At 49.3% G+C, this 17,782-nt stretch overlaps 1 protein-coding gene across 1 annotated transcript; it reads right to left on the bottom strand.

Annotated features, from left to right (window-relative positions):
• Positions 1-4,791: 4,791 nt before the first annotated feature.
• Positions 4,792-6,263, bottom strand: LOC119388160 (probable chitinase 10). Its single transcript, XM_037655812.2, has one exon. It carries the CDS (start codon positions 6,216-6,218, stop codon positions 4,824-4,826), a length of 1,395 nt encoding a protein of 464 aa, XP_037511740.1. The 5' UTR covers positions 6,219-6,263; the 3' UTR covers positions 4,792-4,823.
• Between the last annotated feature and the right edge of the window lie 11,519 nt (positions 6,264-17,782).

Genomic DNA, 17,782 nt, shown 5'->3' with positions numbered 1-17,782 from the left:
AGCGACGGCGCAGTCATAAAATCATGATAGCGAGCAATTGGCTCGTATGGAACACTTGCGTTCGAGATCAAAACTTGGACATAGGGAATTTAATTGACATAATATCACTTTAAAAATACCTTCTGTAGCTATTACCGTCTTGTTCTGAGTGTGTGTGATGTTCCATGTTCAGTGTCATACCAACGCGAGTCTGTTTTGTTAAGTACTTTGGTGGTAACACCGATGTCATATTCTGTATGCCCAAACAAGGTGTGCGTGACCTATTGTGATGACGTAAGCAAACAGTGTCCGTTTGAGCGTTGAAAGGTTCTGATTATTGTGGCTTGAAGGTCATCTGAGAGAATTGCGCGCAGGACGTCGAATATTTACGTGTCCTTCGTACTGCGCAAATGACTGCCTGCAGATAGTGCAATCATGTACAAAACTAATGGCACCGACGGAAATACTGTATAATGTCGGCAATTAATTTACCTCTGTATGAAAATTGTTGGCGCAACGGAGACTACTCTTTCATCCATGTAAAATAAACCATAGTCATTATATACTAAGCCTTTCCAGTGTGACTTCCTTAAAAAAAACTGATTATTTGAACGTCATTCACGCTTGACTCGACGTATTACATGCAAAGAAGGGACAACGAAACTTTCTTGAAAGCGTCTTTAGTGGAACGTTTTCGGCTTTTAGACCAGCCTTCGTCAGACTAACGCGAGAGCATTTGATACATAGCTTTAAAATCACTTTTCAAGAACAGGTCAGCACCATCTTCACTGATTACAACTGAAGCGTACATATTCTAACTACGCATTCTCACAGTACCATGCCACGATTATAGGAGAGTCTTGATCTGTGTCTTTCTGCATTCGCTTTTTTTTTTCTGTCCTTGAAACACGTGATAATTAGTGATGCGCGTTGCAGTTCTAATCAGTGCAGATGGCGCTGACCTGTTTCTGAAAAGTGCTTTTAAAGCTACATATCAAATGTTGAATTGGTTAAAAACCAGCGGAAAACACGAGCCACAGAGAAAGAACACGATGGTTATTTCTCTGCGGCTCGTGTTTTTCGCTAGTTTTTATCCAATTCGACATGTACCAACTAGCCCAGTCGATCGTAACGGTATCAAATGTTCTCGCATTGCTCTGACGAAGGCTGGTCCACCATCAAAAAACATTCAGTAAAGACGCTTTCAAGAAAGTTTCGGCGTCCCTTCCTTGCACACACACACACACACACACACACACACACACACACACACACACACATATATATATATATATATATATATATATATATATATATATATATATATATATATATATATATATATATATATATAGATGACTGAAGAGAAGGATGCACGTACGAAATGTGGTATGGCTGCTCCCATAGTGCACAAAAATTACAGTGATTTATAGCGTAGTCCATAGAGCCTCCATGATCCATTTCCTCCGGTGTTGCCGAGTTGCCACTCCGGAATTGGAATGACTCCGGAATCATTCCACATTTTCGCGACACCGGAATGGAATGGGAATGGAATGGGGACAACACTTGTAGTAATGGAATGGAATTAAGCGTCTTTTGCACGGAATGGAATGGGAATGGAACTACATCTTTTTCCGAAAATAGAGCACGTTTTCGTCAATGCGCTGTTTTTCAAACTTCAAAAATTAGCAAGTCAGAGCCTCGATTTCAACAATAAAGCAGTATTTTAAAGATGACTTGGCTGATTACAAGCACGGTATATTTATATTCAACGCGCCTACTACAATTTTGTCCTTATATAGACTGTGTTGCTCTGAAGTTTGTCTCTATTCTTCGCGTAACCGCGGTTTATGCCGTTGGTATCCGTCGTGTGAAACTACGGTGGCGGCATAACTCCCCTTACGCCTTGCGATTTTAGATGCGAAGCAGCTCTTTGACTAGCCTGTGTAACGCTGTCCCTCCGTGCGTCCGTACGAACGCGCCGCAACGCGCTCCCCTCGCCGCAGGTGTTGGAGCGGTGCAGTAGGTCACGCCGCAGCTGCGCGTTGACGTCCCGCTCCCCTCGCAGTGCGCGCTGACGTCACTCTCTCCCTCGCCTGCCGCGCGCTCGCCGCAGCGCCCGCTGCTGCCGCCTCGTCCGTTCGCCCGCAACACCTGCCGCTACCGCCGCTCGCTCCGCTACCGCGACCGCCGCTCGCTACACCGCACACTCGTCGGTTCACGCGCAATAAACCTGACGCGCGCCTAACGTATGCGTTGAAACATGTCTCTACGTGTCACCTCTCTATCTCTTCACCCTCTCCACCGCGTTAGCGCCGTTCAACCCGTGACGCCACCCGTGCGCAACGCTGCTGCTTCGCATCCCATCAGGGTTCCCTTTGGGAAGATGGTGTTAATTTTTTCTTTCTCTCGGCGGCGCACCAGCCGTCTGCTGTCTCCCCACCCTTCACTTTGTTTCTGCTTCTGTCGCCGTCAGCGACTCGGACGCATATCCGAAAAAGCGCTTCTCTAAGTTGTGATGCGTATTGACGCTGGCGCAATGCATGTGTTCGCTGCAAGCTTTCGTAACCAGCTTGCGCGCCGTCTCACCTCATACTCCCCCCTCCCCCACCCTTTTGCAATACTGTCTCCCCTGTCTAGACATATGGGCGCCTTTGCCCGAAACTCTGTCAGCACACAGTCGTACACGATGTACTGTGTGCCCTCCCCTTCCGTATAGAGAGAGAGAGGCGCGCTTGACAAGCGTGAGTGCTGACGAGCAGTGCGGCTCAGTGTTCCGTATTCGATGCAAAGGCACAAGGTGCCCGAGCGCTGCACTGTTCCAACTAATACCAGCAGATCTAGAGGGTTTTGTTCCCCATTAACCAAATCTTAGTTTTCTCCATATTCACGACCGCTCCAGACGCGTGGCAAAACTGCTTAGTCTTCTTGAACACTACTTTTGTCAGCATAAAAAAAAAACGCTATGTCGTCATTTTAGCATTAACACATTTAAGCTTAAACAATATCAAAACATCATCATTCGGTCAAACATGCTGACCAAGCGTTACCAGTGAAATTCACTTTGTCCTCACCCTAGTACTGCAGTATTAATGAGAACTAACGGGCAATAATACCGAGGAACATATAGGGGATGTTATTTGTAGTAATTAGGATACAAATGTGAAGAAAGTAAAGTGGACGAAAAGATAACTTGCCGCCGGCAGGGACCGAACCTGCGACCTTCGAATAACGCGTCCGATGCTCTACCACTGAGCTACGGCGGCGGTCATCCTCCCGTCCACTTTATAGGGTATACAGTATATATACCTTATACCCTAGGGTATAGAGCACCGGACGCGTTATTCGAAGGTCGCAGGTTCGGTCCCTGCCGGCGGCAAGTTATCTTTTCGTCCACTTTTCTTTCTTCCCATTTGTATCCTAATTAGTACAAATAACAGCCTCTATATGTTCCTTGGTATTATTGTCTGTTAGTTCTCATTAATATTGTGTCTAACAAAGAAAAACGAGCCCTTAAAAGTCCCCTTTCCTAGCACTGCAGGACGTTACAAAAAGTTTTATACTTGTAAACACGACTCTGCTAATTACTGTGCTGTGAGCCCTGCCATATTCGCTGTACAGCGTCGGCACACAAAAAAAGCCAGGCCTGCGCTGAAACCGCAGCACAGTCACAGCGAAAGCTGGAAGAGCGGCGTTTCTAGAGCCCGTTAAGCTCTCTTGGGGCTACAGTACAAGTACACTAGAAAGGTACCCACTACGCCATAAATCACAATTGTTGTGAAGTTGGGAAGCACCTACTAAGCCATTATTCGTCATTCTGCGAAGAAGCGAGGCACCAGGTACACGTCTGTAAGGCATTATGTGCACTTTGTTGACGCGGCGACTGATGACGATGAAGAATTATGGCTCAACGCTTTGTAATGGGTTGGAATCTTTAAACGGACCACCAGTTATGTAATTTGCATTGGGTGACGCCCGGTCGCTATTTCCCTCTCCCGTCATGCTGTATAACATACGTTGACGTGGGAGAGAGACGGGGGGGGGGGGGCGAAGAACTTTACTGTGACCCCGAGGAAATGGATCATGCGCTTATTGGCTTCCTTGGCAACCAATACAAGTGCACTTGCGAGGAACCCACTACGCTATAAATCATTGTAATTTTACTCAGACCCCGAGGAAGTGGATCATCCGCTTATGCGCTTCCTTGGCAACCAATACAAGTGCACTTTCGAGGAACCCACTACGCTATATATCACTGTAATTTTTGAGAAGTAGGGCAGCAGGCACTGTGCCATTTTTCGTCATTCTACGGAGAGCGTTGGTACCTGCTAAACGCATGTAAGGCATTATGCGCACTTTGTTGATGCTGTGCCTGATGACGATGAAGAATTATGGCAGAGCCCTTTGTAATGGGTTAGAAGCATTCAACAACCTACTCGTTGCGCAATTCGCATTGTGTGACGCCTGGTTACAGAATTCTCGTTGTGCGACGCTTGGTGCTTATTTGACTCTTGTACCACGCAACATTGCATATGTTAATGTGGTTCCTTCCCGACATGAAGCCTGTATAGGACCTTTTTGCAAAGCAGTTTCAAGCACCGGCATGGCTCAGAGGTTGAATACTGGGCTCCCACGCAGAGGGCCCAGGTTCGAACCTCGTTCCATCCTGGAATTTTTTTTCTTATCTCGTTTTTTTTTCTTATTTCGAGCGATACTGGTTACGGACACCGGCGGCGGCGGCGGCGGACAACTACGGCGCCAAAAACGGCCGGTGAAATGATCTCATAACAGCTTTCGCTGTAAAACTGACAGGACAGTGGGGCACAATTTTACTGCGCTCGCTTCTAAGCCTTTCCGGATGTTTTGTTGAGCGTGTGTACCGCGTCTGAGTCCGTTAAGTTGAAGCTTGGTATGATGGCCGTAGAGTTATCGTCGACGGGCGTCCCTTCAACCTCTGTGAAGATGGCTCTCACGAGCGGGTTGGTGAGTCCGCAGTGCCCCGAGTAGTCGTCGTTGCCGACATCCCAAATGATGACGCCACCGAGGAACATCTTGTCGACGAGCGAGGCCATCTTGCGCACACTCATCTCGTCTTCGTATCCCATCCAGACGTTGTTGCGCCAGGCGTGCGGCTTCTCGCTCTCCTGGTCGTAGGACAAAACCCAATCGGTTTTTCGCACCAGCTGGCAGGCCTCCTTGTACGAGACGACACGAACCGCATGTGTGTCGATCCACCTGGGAACTTCTTTGTTCTCTGGGAGCCTAGACATTGTACACACGAAGCCTGACAGTGAGATGGCGAGTAGCACCCTGCTTCGAGGTAGGCCGCTCGAAATGACGTTCTCGATGAAGTCCTCGACGCTTCTACCTTTGCGATCTCGCTGGTGGTGGAGGGGTATCAGAATGCGATCAGTCGCGTTGGCCGGGTGGTGCAGACCCTGTGTCACGACGCCAACGTAATCGAGGAAGCGGGACAGCCGGCCGGGTCTGGCGCCGGACTTGAAGATGCCAGTGTGCGACGATGCGGTGACAACAAAGAGGAGTCCGTGCTTGTGCATAACCTGTTTGAGATGTGACAAGAAGACGGTCATGTGCCGTTGATATTCTTTCTCGATGGGGAAGACGCGGTTCAGCACGATCCCGTGGAAGCGGTTGTGCAGGACCCAGCGAACCATCTCAACGAGAAAGGTCATGTACGCGGTCGCGTTGGGAGTTTCGTGGAAAGTCAGCCGACTGCCGCCGCCATTCTCGTCACCCACTGCTATCAGGTACTTGAGGTGGGGGAAGCTGACGTTCACTTGGTTTCGCAGTTCGATAAGCCGCGACTGCACCAGTCCAAAGGCCATACTGGCGTCCGGAGTTTCATTGGTGCCGCTGAAGAATCCCCGTAGAGGGAGCACGAGGTGCGAGCAGTAGTTACCAGGCAGATCCACAGTCCTGTAGCTGACGTCGTTGTCGTAGAATCTGGCCACGTTCACGTGGCACAGTATGGGCACAGGTCCCCGGCGCTGTGATCGGACCTTCACTGGAAAGACTGCGACGGCGCGGCCATCCGCCTTGCGAACGTCGTACGCGATGACACATACGAACACGGCAACCAACAGAAGCGTGAACCCGACGCATGCGGCGCCTGAGTACGTGATGCAGGTCTTGATGAATGGGTCCCGGCGCTGCGAAGCCAGCGACCGCGGCAGCGACTGATGGAGCAGCCACTCCTCGTCTTCCAGCAGCCGCGACATGTTTCAGCCCCGAGACCCGGTTATGCCGCGCTCGAGTCTGGCGCTTCGATCTCGTCGTCTTCATTTCGCTGCCCTGCGTGCAGCAGCGACATTCCTGCAAACTCTCGAGGCGTAGGCCTATTCTTGTTCCCCTACAAGTCGAGATTACTCCAGCAGTTAAGACCGCCTGTTCGAAATTGAGAGAGAGAGGGAAAGACAGAACAAGGACTCACTGCGTGATCTCTATACGGTATACGATGCCGTCGAAGCCTGCTTCTCAGAAATAATCGAACGCCTCGTGGACAAATCGCCTGCTGGCTTTTACTTTGAACGTGCGGATTTTAACTTCGCGTGGCGTATCTCCCTTGTGGGTATGAGCAATATCTTTTGAGACCACAGCAATAATATTTGTTATACGGACACATCTCTCTGGCGACTAAACAAATGAGTCCATGATACGCACTATGCATAGGCATGCGCACAGAGGGGGGGGGGGGGGGGGGCAGGGGTCCCGTTCCTCGTCTTTACACTGGGTTCTGATCGTAAGGGCCTCAGTGGGAGGGGCCGCAGCGGTGAAACTTCGTCCCTCCTAATGGAGAACCCTTCTCCTGCGCATGCAGTATGCTTCGTGTTAAGAAGTCTGGTATACAGCGCATATATAGCATGTGAGTCCTAAATGCGGCAACATTATTGAAAGTTCGTGATACCATAACACAGCAAAAAAGAGTAAAGAAATTCAGAAGAAATTAGCGTAGCTTGCACTGGAGGCGCAATGCTAAAAAGACAGCGGAGCCGATGGGCACTTTGCTAAGTTTTTGCAAATTTTCTTTCTTAGTCTATTTCTTTCTTCTTCTCCCTGTTTTTCTTTGTTTTTTTTTTATTTTTTCTCTTTCTCGCTCTTTCTATCTTTCTTCCTCTTTCACCCCTTTTTTTTCTTCTCTCTGTTTTTCTGTTTTTTTTCTGTTTATTTCTATTTCTCTTTCTCGCTCTTTTTGTATTCCTTCCTCTCACTCCTTTCTCTCTCTCTCTATTTTTTTCTATTTTCTCGTTTGCTTCCTCCTTCTTTCTATTCTTTTCTCTCTCTATCTCTCACTCTATTTCTTTCTCTCTCTTTCTTTGATTCTCTTTCTCTTTCTGCATTTCTTCATCTCTATTTTTCTTCCTCATCCTTTCTGCGCTACGCTTTACTCTCTCCCTTACTTCTTTCCCTCCTCCTCACCATCACATCTCTCCTCCTCACGCTCACTTTCCTTCCCCACCCCCTTGCCACACTATACTATACAAGGCTATGCTATGCTCTGCCAGCGTGCCTGGATAGCCGAGTGGTTAGGACGCTCGCCTTCAGATCCCACCTCGTGAAGAATCTTTTTTCGCCAAGACTTTCTCTCTTTCTTTATCTCTGTTTTTCATTCTCTCTTTCTTTCTCTCTCTCTCTCTGTCTGTAGTCGTTCTCTCACCCATCAGGGCTACTACAGGCTACGCTGGATAAATCGGCGCACGTGTTCTGGGAGCGAAGCAGAAGAGGACGAAGATGAAGAAAAAAATGTAGAGAGCGTGTGCCGGTTCATGATGATGATCATTTATGTTCCTGATAAATTACGGTGAGCTTAAACTGAGTAGCCACAGTTAATAGGTAAACAACAACTACTACTACTACTCAGACAGAGAAACGCAGCATCCAGAAAATGTATCCTGCGCGCCTATCCTGCACAACGAAAGAACATCGTGAGGAAGTTCACGGAAAATTGGTTTAGTATACAATTTTTTTAAGGTCAGTTCCCTGGGTGCCACCATAATCCCTATGGGCTGTAGAAGCGCGTGCCCCTCCTCCCTCCCCCCCCCCACCCAAAAAAAAAAGATACATTGCCGAAGCAGCGCCGTCAGCGTGCTTTACTTCCGTGCCATAGTCCAGCAAGGAGGTGTTCTCCCTCTCAGTAGACAAGTTCTATCAGCAGATCTTATGTTTCGGCAGATACAGGAGGGGTTGGCTTTCTTCATAGGCGTGCGCAGGGTTCCGCATTAGGGGGGGGGGGGAGTTTCATATTAGCGCCCCCCCCCCCCCGCGTTGGACCAGCCCAAAGGACAACATGCTTCATAGCGGATGAAAAAAAAAAGTCAAAGTAGGAGTTCATTGTGCGTAGTCGGCAAATTTGCAGCGCGCTGTTCAAACAAAAAATTGGGGAGGGCGAAGCATGTAGGGAAGGGTGTCCGCTGCCCCCCTGGCCCCCTCGTGCGCACGCCTGTGGCGACTACTTCCTTCTAGGTTAAGGAAATATGCCTCAATAATTACGCGTTAGAGCTTTTCATGCGCTCGTTGCAAAAATGTCGTGGTATGGAAGAGAGGAATGCTTTCACACTGTTCACGATACAAAGGAATATCCCTATATGTTTGTTTCTAACGTCCAGTTTGTGTTCACTCGCACGCTGCTCTTTTGCGTAACGCCACGTTTTCAAATTGGCCGCATGATAGCCTTAGACGGCAAAATATTAAGCATATTTGATTAACATTTCTACTAGTAAAGTCAGAACGCCATGACTGTCACAGCTGAAGAAGGATGTTGATTTCTTTGCAGATTTCGGCTGATGTGCGCAGTCATATATGCGCCTTATTTTTCTCAAAGAAAAAGTGCATTCAGCGTGACGTCAGCGCTCGTACAGTTATGTGTCTCTTGTAGTCGTTTGTCGCGTGCTGCGCCGTTTCTTTGCGAATGGACGTGTACTTTGACCAAAAAGGTAAGCAGTTGAAAATCTTGTGTTTCTCGGTTTTTCAAAGTTTCATCCGATTTGTATGAAATTGATTTTGTGTCTATTTTCGGGCCCTGATTGGTAAGCCTAAAGCCTTCGTAAATCTTGCAGTTTTCGATTTTACAAGTCTTCAATCGAATTTGGATGATATCGATTTTCCTTCCGTTTTAGGACACAAAGGTTAGTCTTGGAAATCTTGTTTCCTTTTTCGATTTTTCAGTGTTTCGTCGGATTTTGATCAATTCGATTTTGGGACCTTTTTCGGCCTAAAAAGAAGCCTATAGCCCTTGGAAGTCTTGTATTTTTAGATTTTTCAAAGATTTGTGATAATGAGATGAAATCGATCTGGGACCGTTTTCGGCCTAAATGGTAAGCCTTTGGAAGTCTTGTGTTTTTTCGATTTTTCCATAGTTTCGTCGAAATCAGATGAAATCGATCTGGGACCATTTTCGGCCTACATAGTAAAGCTTTGGGAAGTCTTGTATTTTTCGATTTTTCGAAGTTCCTTGCAATTTGGATGAAATCGATGTTGGGTCCATTTCCGGCCTTAATATTAAGTTTACAGCCTTTGCAAATCTTGTACTTTCCGATTTTTCAAAAGTTCGCCAGATTTTGATGAAATGGGGCTTGGGCTTATTTAGTTTTTCTACTTTCCAATGTTTTGTTCAATTTTCCTAAAATTGATTTGAGGGGCATCTTCCGCCGGAGTTGAGGCTTTTGGCTTGCCTTTTTGATAAAAAATGCTTCTATGATTTGCTTTATCGTAATGCAAGGATATTTCGAAAAGTAGAAAAATAAAGGACTTATAAAAGATATAGCATTAAAAATATTTTTAAGTGGCACCTGTAGTGAGGCGTGGACATAGAACCCCAGCATTACTTTTAAGATTATGCGCAGCAATAATGTACAGACCAACTTGCAAGCACCGCTGGCTGTGCCGTTCCAGAAGCCGAGTCGCTATGGCGTTAAGCTTGAAGCCGAAAGGGCGGTGGTTCGAATCCTGGGGAGGGTATCGGTACAAAAAAAAAAAAGGTAAGGCTAAAACCCATGGAATTCTTAATGAATGCGATTGTGACAAGAGCGATATACAAGAGGGTTCCTGGAATAAGGGACCCACCTATAGAGTGACCCTAACCTTTTTTTAAGTTTCCTCGCACATTCATAGAACTGATATCTTGCGCGTTGTTTACTGGTACCCTCACCGCAGGGGTGGCGGAACGCTTGGGCGTCCGCTTCCAATACGGTAGGTACCGGATTCGATCCCCAGTGCCGGCCGGTCACCCACCTGTTTCCAATGGGTACAAGCGGGCTTCGGGATGGTGCTATATAGTGCCGCAGTTGTGCGAGCTTAAGACGCTTGGAGGACTCCCAACTTGCTGCATGGGACCAGTGGCCACGTCCCGTGCAGTGAAACGGGGGTCCTCCTTTTTTCTCTAAAATCCACTTTAAAAAAGAATTCTCGAGTATGCTTTTAGGCCTCGCCGGCCTCTCTATCGCGTTTAAGGGTCGGTCTGTACATTATTGCAACCATCGGTCACAAACCCAATGGTGGGCGTGTCAGTGCGAGTCTCGATGCACCCATGATGACATCATTGCAGGCCCGTAGCCAGGGGGGGTGGGGGGTGGGCAGAAATTCTGATGGAGGGGGGTGTTTTACAGAAAAAAAATGATAAAAACAGGCGTTTTTCAAGGCTTTCACCAAGTGCCCCCCCCCCCCCCCCCCCAAAAAAAAAAAATCCTGGCTACGGGCCTGCATCATCGCATACTCTGCATTACCGGCAGTGCGATTCGAACCACCAGACTTTTGGGCACGAACTGTTTTTTAGCCATTGTAACCTCATCCATGTATGGCTTTCGTTTTCCTCGGCGAGGCCGCCAGCGGGGTTCGAACCAGCGCCCTCGCTACAACCGCGGCACAGTGTTTATAGGTTGCTCTGCACATTATTGTAGCGCATACGTGAAAATTAAACGTTGTGCTTGCGTGCTAATTCCTACGTAAATTCACAGCTTCACAAACAAAAGCTGGTGTCATTTGTGACCAGTAAAACAAGGGAATAGCCTCTGGAAACCTTGAATTTCTGTATCTTTGAAAGTTGCGTCGCATTCCGATGGAATAGATTTTGTGCGAATTTTTGACCGAAAGCGTAAGCCAGGTGCCTTTGGCAGTTTTGAGTTTCTGGATTTTTGAAAGTGTGGCGACCACTGCGCACAGAGCTACGCAGCCTCCGTCTCGTCACTGATTAGCCCGGCGTGACACAGCTCTTTGCTGCAACACGCTTCCGATAAAAGACAGCGCCACGCAGTTTCGTCGGAGGCTTACGTCACCACTACTGGCTATATAACCCAAGCCACCAAGCTTGGTTGCATGTTTGTTTCTCTAACCTTCCGAAGCGCAGCATCGGCATGCTTGCCCTGCTGCTGCTATTACGTTCATAAACATCGTTTTGTTTTATGTTGGGATCCGTCCTTCACCGACTCCGCATCCCACATCTGGTGACCCGGAAATCGAACAAACCGCACCGCCATGACCCGGACCTTGGAATGACCTTCCAGAAGATTCCACGGGACCTTCACGCCGAGTCAACCGACCTCTGACACGCCTATCACGATGGCGCTGCGACCGGATGAAACCACGGCGCACTGCATCTTGCTGCCGCCGGACTTTCCCGAATTCTGGCCGCAATGTCCAGCCATCTGGCTTATCAAGATGGAGGCTGGCTTCTCCCTGCGTAACATCGTCTCGCAGCAGGACAAGTACGCCATCACGGTAGCTATGCTTCCTCCTGCTCTGCGACGCGTTGTGCCTCCTCCTGGGCCGCAGGCATACGACCAACTTCGAGGGTTCGTGCTAGTCCCACCGCAACCGGCAGCGCCACGTCACATACTCCCCGCCGCAGCAGCCGTGCCCGCACCCGCCGCAGCAACCGTGCCCGCACCGCCGCAGCAGCCGTGCCCGCAGCCACCGCAGCAGCCGTGCCCGCAGCAGCCGTGCCCGCACCCGCGACGGCAGACGAGCCCCCGGCACCGCCCGCTTCGGCAGACGAGCCCCCGGCACCGCCCGCTTCGGCGGACGAGCCCCCGGCACCGCCCGCTTCGGCGGACGAGCCCCCGGCACCGCCCGCGACGGCAGACGAGCCCCCGGCACCGCCCGCGACGGCAGACGAGCCCCCGGCACCGCCCGCGACGGCAGGACGAGCCCCTCGGACGCGGCACCCGCGGCAGCAGGCGAACCCGCACCATGGCCAGTCGGAACTGTTCCCCAGCCGATAACAACCGGCTACACATGTGGCGGGGACCACCCTCCCGCGCCAGTCAGCTGTGATGCGTCCAACGCACGATTGTTGGCGTTGCGTCGACCACTGCATTTGGACCACCCTCACCACCGGCAACACCAACGCATCCCTCTGCTTGGCTCGCTGCCGCGAGCCACGCACAATCATCGTGGTCCTCGCCCGCTGCATGGTTCGCAGTGCCGTCCACCGGAACTGGTGGAACTCCTTACGCCTCCCGGATTTCTACAGACCCTGAGGGCTCTGCACTCCGCGGGGGGGGTGATGTGGCGACCACTGCGCACAGAGCTACGCAGCCTCCGTCTCGTCACTGATTAGCCCGGCGTGACACAGCTCTTTGCTGCAACACGCTTCCGATAAAAGACAGCGCCACGCAGTTTCGTCGGAGGCTTACGTCACCACTACTGGCTATATAACCCAAGCCACCAAGCTTGGTTGCATATTTGTTTCTCTAACCTTCCGAAGCGCAGCATCGGCATGCTTGCCCTGCTGCTGCTATTACGTTAATAAACATCGTTTTGTTTTATGTTGGGATCCGTCCTTCACCGACTCCGCATCCCACACAAGTTTCGTCGCATTTTGAAGAAATCGATTTGAAGGTAGAAGAATCTCGGAGTTGTCTATTCGGTTCTCAGCAAAGAAATTCTGCAGCGCGAGCAAGGAAGGACTAGATGGGACACATGAACTCAGGACGAGCGCTGTCTTTCTGTTAAACATTTCATCACAAAATGCGCGATATACGTGTTGTAGGAGCCAGTACACCCTCACTGGCTGCCTTGACAGCACCACATTAGGCGCATTAGTGATGTGCGTGTCCCATCCTGTGCCCTTGAAATGCGGCCGCCTTCGCACAGCCCAGACAGAGGATCACCGTCTGGCTTCCAGCAAAACCACACGCTGCCTGGAGTTGTTGCTCGTCTGCTTCTCGCTTCCGGCCTACCCTGCCTTGCGCACCTTCGGTCGTCGAGCTGACGAGTGAGCGTTCAATAAATTGTCGTCCTTTGTTCTGTGAAGCCTACGTCTTCCTTGGTTTAACTACGGACGGGGTGCAGCAACCCCAATACCCACAATGTGCGCCGTGACAGCGATGGCGCGCTGAAACGACTACCATAGGCGTGCGCAGGGTCCCCATTAGGGGGTGCACAGTTTCATAGTAGCATACCACCCTCCCCCGCGTTGGACGAGACCAGAGGACAACATGCTTTACAGCGGATGAAAAAAAAAATATTGCAGTGGCTTAGCTCAGCTCTGCCAGGATATACGTAGCGTGAGCTAAGCTGATTATTCTTGACTTCCTTGGTTGTCAAGCTTCTCCGGTATTCTGCGCCGCTTAGCAGCATTTGCGCTCTCCTTCTCCATGGCTATACCACACTGGCAAACGCCAGCCAGCCGGTCTGACAAATGGCTAACCTCCCTGTCCTTCCGTTTTTCTTTTCCTCCTCCTCCTCCCCACTGTATGTATACCCCCACTGATACGTCTGCGTAAACGCGCAAAAATAAGAGGCGCTATCAAGCGGCTCCGGCGCAGCGTCAGACGGCCACTGCGTCAGACGCCGCCGCGCTCCGCTCCGCCGCACGCGGCGGCGGCTCTGGTGCGCCATCTGTGCGCCGTGTGACGTCACTGCTGCTCGCGCATGCGCAGCACGGCTTTCAAACTGCCACGCGAAACTCCTCCGCCATAAACAGTTCTTGGAATACAACATTCGGGGCCTTCAGCCACCATTATGGTCAGGAGGGGGGGGGGGGGGGGGGCTCGCGCGCACGCCTATGGCTTTCATCATGTGCCCGTCACGAATCCGGGAGAAATGATTACCTAGAACAGGCCTGGTCCATGTTTCACAATCATAACACCTATGGAGATTGTACACCACACGCCGCGGATTGAATGCCCAATTTATGAATCACGGAGGCCACAAGCCAGGGTTGGCGTTCGTTGCTATATACATTGCGCGAAATTGGCTACGTTATGACCCGAACCCCGTATGGCGAAGAAAATTTCAGGTTGGCGCCATGGCTACTTAATTTTTTTTCTGGCTCCTTTGAAATTTTATTTTGGCGCACTATAGTAGCCACTTTTGTTATTATCTGCAGATATTATAAGCATTGTTTCTAAGCTTTTCTGATGTCAGCCGATGTACGCGCATGCCCTCCCCACCAGCAGTCTGGTGGTTATTGAGGCAACCCAACGCAAGCGCTGTGTGCCTGCGAAGACGGAGTGACGAAGTTTTGCGCATGTTGGCAAATGCGCGTGGCAGCGCGTGTTCTCGTGTGAATTTGGCAAAAGAAAGATCCGTAACAACATGAAGCTGAAGTGCTAGTCTTCAACCAGATTTCCCTACTTGAAGCTCGACTGGTATTATGGCAACCCTATATTCCAGTCTTCGGCTTCAAGGAAAAACTAATTCAATGTTTCGTGTTCCTGCTTATTTGTTAGCTGAAATGTTTCAAATTTACTCTATCTCCGACAATAATGGATCTATTCTACATAAACTATATACAAATGCACTGGACTGGCCAACTGGTGCAAAATATGGTTTAGGGGAACTAAACACTCGAGTAGCCAAGAAGGGGGGGGGGATTCAACCTGCCCCCCCTTGAAATTTTAAATGCGAAGCATTTCTTAACAACATTTGGCACTTTTAGCGTTTCTATCAACGCATCTACGATCTAGCAGCCGACGTCTGGGTGCTCTCATGATCGCCTCCTGTCGCGTACGTACGTCGTCGAACCTTTTCCTCCAGACCAGTGGCGTAGCCAGGGGGGGGGGTGGCACACCGGACCCGTGCCCCCCCCCCCCCCCCCCTCACTCGACAGCTACGTCACTCGACCCCACTTATCTGCCCTAAACCAATGTCGGATCAAGGAGACGACCCCCCCCCCCCCCCCCCCCGAAAAAATTTCTGCCTACGCCACTGCTCCAGACGTGTGGCACATACCCGTTTACCACGGGCCGTGGTATACGGGTATGCGCCACAGGTGATTGACAGTTTATATCTACCCAGGAACGACGAGAACAGACATCGGTAATTTAAGTGCGAAAGCATTAAGAAAAACCGGCATCGGCAGCGTTGAGCCGCTGAATGGAAAGGATGAAAATTAGGATCCCAACAGGAATCGAACCTAAGCATTCTGCGTGACAATCAGATATTCTACCGCAGAGCCACGCCAAGTCTAGAAACTGGTTTGGAAAAACAGCCTGCTGGCTATCTAATTTTACAAGAAAGCAATAAACACTACATATGCACTCCTATGATACAGCTAGGCGTCATATCAGATTAACATTTTTATTCCTATGATTCAGCAAGCTATACTGAAGCATTTCTCGACCCCGGAGGAATACATTAACGAAAGTTACGCATGATATTCACATGACTGCACCATAAAGTGCACATAATGGTGTAATAGTAGCGCAAAAAAAGACGAGGACAAGAAAGTGAACACCACAAGCGCCTTTCCGTTTTGCTTCATAAAGTGCACTTAGTTTCGATACTGACGTATGTACTCTAACGTGAGGGCTGACGTTACGTGCCTCGATGTACTCCTCCGGAGGCGCCCGCACATCGAGGCACCCTACGTTGATCCACTTCGTAGCGCTTGGTCAAAGCCATAAAATACAGCATAGAAGTATTCGCTGACTGCTTCGCATTTTTTTTACGGTTTGTATGTGCATAGGCGTGCCCCCCCCCCCCCTAGTCACCTAAGAGGAGGGGGAGGCGCTGCGATGAACCTTCGCTCGCCTCCGCCCCCACTGAAGGGGAACCCTGCGCACGCCCATGTGATATACATATATAGATATATATATATACACGCGCACATAAAAACGCACACACGGGCGTATATAAAGGGCAGTTGAACCCCCCCCCCCCCCTCGAAAAAATGTCTGGCTACGCCCCTGGAACTAACTAAATGTCAGGAAATGCAATGTTATGCGCTCTGCCCGAAACACTAACAGTCCACCTAGTCACTTCTTGGACAGCGAACCGTTAGAACCCGTCACTTGTTATAGATATTTACGGTGTTCAACGCTAACGTAATCTAAACTGGACAGAACACACCGGAAACATTATTAACAATGCCAATCGTATGCTTGGATCCTTACGTCGCAACTTTTCCGCTGCACCTTCCTTTGTTACCAAAGTTTGAATACGCTGCTTCAGAGTGGGATCCTGTGCATGTAAAACTAATCACTGCCCTGGAACATGTTCAGAATAATTCGGCTCGTTCTATTCTCGCTTATTACAATCTCACTGTTAGCTTAACAGCCATGAAAGCCAGCCTTTCCCTTCCATCTCTAATAGCGCGTCGAAATTTTGGCTCATCAAACTCATTTCATAAAATACACCACCGTAGCTTTCTCCACGACATATTTATATTATCACCGCAATATATGTCCCATCGCATTGATCATCACTATAAGGTAGATATTCCATTTTGCAAAAACCAAAACAATAAATATTGCCTACTGCGCACAGCAAACAATTAACCTCCTTTCCGCTGTGATAATCAACGTTTTTGTGAGCCAGTGACCACCATTGTGCAAACACCAGCCTGCTGGAAATTTGTTCATTGTTATTTTTTACTCTTGCATTTTGTTATTTTTTGTTTGTTTCGCAATTGCCCTGGCAGCCACGAATTCTTGGTGCATGCATAGGTGCATGCCTCAACCGTGCTGCAACGAAGTGAACGTCGACGCTGTGTCCGTAAGCCGTTTGAAACTATCCTAGAACGCCTACTGTAAGTACAGTTGTGCAGTGCCCAATACGTCATAATTATTCCTTTTGCGAATCAGCGAAGGGCCCACTACGCGTCCGTAAGGCAACGTGCGAACCTACGCAGCTGCCTGCTCACTTTGTTGATGCTTTTGCTGAAGATGATGATTAAATATGTCTGAGCGCTGCGTAATGGGTGGGCCTTTAAAACATCCCCTCGTTGCGCAATTCACGTTTTGATGCCTGGCGCGATTCTACGCTTCTCCCACACAATGTTACATGCGTTAAGAAGACTCCTCCCACTACATGATATTCATATAGTAGTGTTTTTTTCCGAAGCAGCTTCAAGAAGTGACGTAGCTCTGTTATAAAAAAAATTGCGTGCCTCTGTGGTAGAACACCTGCTTGCCATGCACAAGGCCATGGGTTCGATTCTCACTCGAACCGTAGGTTTTTATTTGCATCTTTTTCAATTTTTCAGTCACGGAAAACGCTGATTTTTCACTTACAACCAACGACTCCGACACCGGAATTTCTGCAAAATGAGCTCTTTAATGCTCATGCGTTAAAACAGTAGAAAATAATTCAAGATTTGTACATTGTCTGGGCACATGGACAAGAATTTTTGCCGGGTAACTTAACGGCACACGCCGCTGCCCGAAGTCACACTCCCTAGGCTATCCCAATAGATTGACGAGCCCTGGGCGAGCCACATGAAAGCAATGCGAGAAAATATACAGCCATTCTTAGCCACTACAAGCTGGGTAAAAAACTTACCCACTTCCCCACCCCAAGCTCACAAGAGAAGAGAGTGCTCTTCCGGAAACTTCAGACCAGTGCA

This window comes from Rhipicephalus sanguineus, chromosome 3 (genome assembly GCF_013339695.2).
Source record: "Rhipicephalus sanguineus isolate Rsan-2018 chromosome 3, BIME_Rsan_1.4, whole genome shotgun sequence".
Classification (NCBI taxonomy): Eukaryota; Metazoa; Arthropoda; class Arachnida; order Ixodida; family Ixodidae; genus Rhipicephalus; species Rhipicephalus sanguineus.
The sequence above is the reverse complement of the archived record's forward strand: the minus strand, read 5'-3'. Positions and strand labels throughout refer to the sequence as shown.